General features: G+C 41.8%; 1 protein-coding gene across 1 annotated transcript in view; it reads left to right on the top strand.

Moving 5' to 3' along the window:
* The first annotated feature begins 4338 nt into the window (after nucleotides 1–4338).
* sema6bb (sema domain, transmembrane domain (TM), and cytoplasmic domain, (semaphorin) 6Bb) overlaps nucleotides 4339–4811 on the top strand; it is a 49582-nt gene continuing 49109 nt past the window's right edge. Inside the window, exon 1 of the mRNA XM_010768367.1 lies at nucleotides 4339–4459. Coding sequence (XP_010766669.1) covers nucleotides 4354–4459 — 106 coding nt within the window. The 5' untranslated portion in view covers nucleotides 4339–4353. The remainder of the gene's footprint in view (nucleotides 4460–4811) is intronic.

Genomic DNA, 4811 nt, shown 5'->3' with positions numbered 1-4811 from the left:
TTGCTACATCTGTATAAACAGCACCCAATTCCACATTGCATGAATTCCTCACATCTCTTCCCCGCCATTAAACTGTTCCCGCTTCTCTTCTAAGCCTCTGTTCTTTCCCCCGGCTTGCCTCTGTATCAGTGCTATATCAGTCCTCATTAGGGCTGTGCTAAAGACACTAGACGTTATTGACTGATTGGCTGGTGATTTGTTATCTAAGTTATCCACAGAAGTGATCATTTTGGTGTCGTTTAATGGGGTCCACAGAGACATAGCACCCTCTACACCCGACTCCCTCCCCCTCCCAATTGTTTTTCGGTGGCTAAATGATCTCTTAATGACTTTGTTTAGGAAATTACTTGCCTAAACGCCCATAATCAAATTGATCTGGTGCTGGGGAAACAGACAGATAAACAAGTCTGTGTAAATCCTGTTGAAGCGAGTGAAGCACGGCGGTGAGTTCAAGAGTCCTGTTTAATTAAAAGTAAAGAAAAGATAGTTAGAGTTGATGGCGTTTTAAAGTTCAGACTAAAGTTTTCACTCGACCGTTTATCTCCCTTACCATATTTATTGCATATTTATTTGTTGGCTTAACTCTCATAATCAAATTGATCTGGTGCTGAGGAAACAAACAAATTAACAAGGTTGTTTAAATAGATTTGAAGCAAATGGAGCATATTGGTGAGTTCAGGAGTCCTGTTTTTCCTAATCGAATCTAAAAGATAGTTCAAGATGATTGGGTATTAAAGCTCAGACTGAGTTTAACACGACCAGATATCCTTCCAATGTTTCTTCCTCATTGCCATTTATGAATTGCATATATACTTATAGGTATATTTGCCTAAAGAACCGTCATCAAATTGATTTGGTGCTGAGGAAACAGACTACTTAACAAGGTTGTTAAAATGGTGTATAGTGGTGAGTTCAGGGGTCCTGTTTCATTAATAGTGTAAAAACGATAGAGTTTCAGACCAGTTTCACTGACCAGCTACTGCTCCCTTTCCCCCCCCCCCTCTGTCGTCACTTACCATATATATATAAACATATATACATATTGCCTAAACACCCATAATTAAAATGTTCTGGTGCTGTGGAACCAGTCAAATTAACAAGGTTGTTTAAATAAATGTGAAGTAAATGGAGCTTGGCGGTGGGTTCTGGAGTCCCGTTTCATTAATAGTAACTAAAAGACAGTTAGAGTTGATGGTGTTTTAAAGCTCCGACTAAAGTTTCCCTCCGCTGGCTATCCCTTGCATTTATCTTTCCCTATCGTCACTTACCATGTGTATCGAATATATAAATAAATATAAATGCATTGACTCGGCACACAAATGAGACTGTTGGGATGGCACCAAAAAAACAAGCTCAATCCCTGAATATGTTTGTCACAACACCGAAAACAATAGTCCCCCCCGGTGAAATAAGTGCCACAGTAATATGCTACTGACAGCATAGTGTTTTAATGTTTCTTAAGCCCTCACAGTGTGCCATCTTCAATATGACTTCCGTGACATCTACCACCATTTCAATTTCGTACACGGAGCGCTGTAGCACCCTGGGGTTGGATATTTTGTATTAGTGTCTCCTCCAAATGGCAAAATGTATATGTGACTTGCAGTATGCCTCGTTCAATGATAATGGCGTATTACTAAAGCTTGAGCCAGGCAGCGAGGCTCCTGAATGGACTCGGCTACGTCCATTTGTCATAATTACAGAGATGCTTTGGCTCTGAACCATTTGCGGACACACACACACACACACACACACACACACACACACACACACACACACACACACACACACACACACACACACACACACACACACACACACACACTTTTCTACTTGTGTATCTACTTATTCTGCTGTCCCATGAAATTGTATAGCCCAGGGTGTCTAATTATGCTAATCGAATGCGTACCGCCTGACATTTATTCATACATTATTAATAGCAGAAACAATAGAATCTGTGATTGGATATAGTGACTTCCCGACTTCATCTTCTTCTCTCTTACTCTTTCTCACTTATCTCTCACTTCATCTCACCCTCTCTTTACCCCGTGACCTCCTTTTCTTCTCGTGGGGACTTTTTCTCCTTCACCTCCTATAAATTGGCTTGTGGGTGTTGAGTAATTAGCACGCCTCCCACTTTGGTTCTGATGTCAGCGCAGGGAATGTGAGAAATGTCCCATAAAGATGATGTGTCCTGATAAGGTTATGTCTGAGACTCCATTAAAGAGATGGGCTGCACAATGGCTGTTTGTACCCTTCTGTGGAGAGAGAGAGAGAGAGAGAGAGAGAGACAGAGAGAGAGGGAGAAAGAGAGGCTGACAGACGTAAAGGGTTTCCATGAACCTGCATAGAGAAAGGCAGCATTTTGTTCTATGTCTGTTGAAGTTTCTTCTGTTCTTAATTTTAGGATTAAGATAAACCTGATATGTTAATCACTCTAGTTAATTAACATATTTTACTATGTTGCTTATAAGTAAAACCATATAGCCATAAGTATTTTAAAACCCAGTTATGGTTACTGCTTCTGGGCTTGGATTGTTTGAGCAAGATCCATTATTTCTAGTTCCAGCTATGTAAACTTAAGATAAGACATTGCTTCCCTTACAATAATTAATTATAATCAATAAAACTCTCCCTCACACAGTTCAGGACACTCAGGTTGTTTGCCTCATTAGCATTACTTTGTCTAATATGACAAGCTGTAAATAGTTACATTTTAGCTAAGTGACGCAGATGATTGGGTATAAACAATATTTAGATTTTTGTTTATAGAAGAGATTAAAGTCAGTTCCCTGTTTTAATGACTTATCCAACTGTTAAACTAGCCTATGTTTAAGCATTAATCATTATGACATATTGTGTTTGGGGCAGTAGTTGCTGCTTGTTATTTAAAGTTAGAGTTAATGTTGCCAAAGTATTCAATGACATTTTACACAATAGTGTCTTTCTAAATGTGTGGCAACTCTTAGGACTTTTTTTTTCTTCTGTTACGACCCATATACAGTCTATGGTTTCAACATTAAATCGGTTACAATACACAACATGACATACTCAATCTTTGCCAGTACAGCTCTTGAATTCACAACACAGTTCAGTTTGAAATGAACTCAGAAAGACTTGAAAAGAGTCTGTGAAAAATAAAGACTGACACACAGAAATGAAAGGCGGCATAGTGGCTACTTTATATTCCTGTGTTGTTGTTTTTGCATTGTTTTACACACTGTGCATCTGTGACCACATTAAAATGCAGAGCAGTTTTGCATAAAGAAATCCAACCTTGAGTATCCAAATACGAGATGTGGCAATTGTGCATGACATGAAAGAAATGCTTTGTGTTTACAGCAGTGGCGATGTAAGCTCCTCCACTTGATTTTCAAAACAAATTATCCTGGATGTTGCGTTCAGTGTTAAACCGCCAGCAAGAGGAAAATCGAGTTATAGGATTTAGCTAAATATGTTTGTGAATTTTTTGCTGACAAAACACAATTCCATACCTGGCTCGCATGGAAAGAGAAATATTGATAGGTAATTACAGATGAGTCAGAGCTCAGGATAATAACAACTTGGATAAAAGCGCCTGTTGGATGCACATTGTGTTCCACCACACAAAATTGCAGTAAGAGCGTGCAGACGTAGCAGACCGGCAGCCAGTCATGCCTTCTGAGGTTTGCGGCTCAAATTGACAGCACAAGCCTTTCTCCTCCGAGTACATTTTCTAGATGGATCGTGTAGGGTAACTTAATTTGGCTATCATTTGTATTTCCACATGAATCACTTCCTGCAGACCTGCATGTCCCGTACCGCCCGATATAAAAATACAGACAGTTCAACCCCGCCGTCAGAGAGGTGATTTGCGTCACCAGCAATCATTTAATTTTAGCAAACCACCACTTCCCACCAGCCTCTTTCATATCCTGAATGATGCTTGATGTATTGAGCCTTTCACTCCCTCGATGCCTATACAGATTTTCCATTCATCTATGGGCCATATACTGCCCTCTGTCTAGCCCGAGATGTTGGCCCCTTTGCCTCCTTCTCATTTTTCTCAGATGTGTCATAGATGGTGTGAAGTTTGGTGTGGTCATGTTGTGCCACAGCGATCTGGCTGAATCCACCGCTGAGTGGACACTTAATCCCTCGCTCGGAGCTGCTTTTTCTCTCCGGGCGAAGAGATAGAGATGCTGAGGGAATGCAAAGATAAAGCTTCAGTCAGAAAACAACATCCATTTATTTAATTAGTCAGAGATGGAGTGAGTTAAAAATGTTTATGTGTGTCTCGCTCCTTTGTGTCATTTATGAAAAATACAAATTCCTTTTTTTCGTCTTTTCCACAGACTTCGCCTTTGTGTTGCCATGGCGACCGCGGCCCCTCCCTTCTTCCTGCTGTGTTGGCTGCTCCAAGCGGTCAGCTCGGCGTTCCCAGAGGAACCGGGGCCTCTCAACTACATCCCCACCGAAGGTATTGAACTCGCTGATTTTCTCACCCTCTAGGGATCTTCTCCCCCTTGCGTACCTCCCCCCCCCAGGTCGTGAAGTGTGAGGTGGGGGTCGCGGCCGGTGTTGAATTGAGTGGGAGGGCACAAAGGAGGCTTAGGGGTCACGGCGTGGGCTGTGAAGGTCAGACAGGCTCTGACACGAAGGGTGTTGACTGGCGTACAGGTCAGGAGGTGTGGGGTCGCACTCAGGAATGAGAGTATAGGACGGGGCTCTCACGTTCATGACTACACACACACACACACACACACACACACACACACACACACACACACACACACACACACACACACACACACACACACACACACGCTACA

This window comes from Notothenia coriiceps, unplaced genomic scaffold, assembly GCF_000735185.1.
Source record: "Notothenia coriiceps isolate Sejong01 unplaced genomic scaffold, NC01 NC01_scaffold00005579, whole genome shotgun sequence".
In the NCBI taxonomy this organism is placed as follows: Eukaryota; Metazoa; Chordata; class Actinopteri; order Perciformes; family Nototheniidae; genus Notothenia; species Notothenia coriiceps.
The sequence above is the reverse complement of the archived record's forward strand: the minus strand, read 5'-3'. Positions and strand labels throughout refer to the sequence as shown.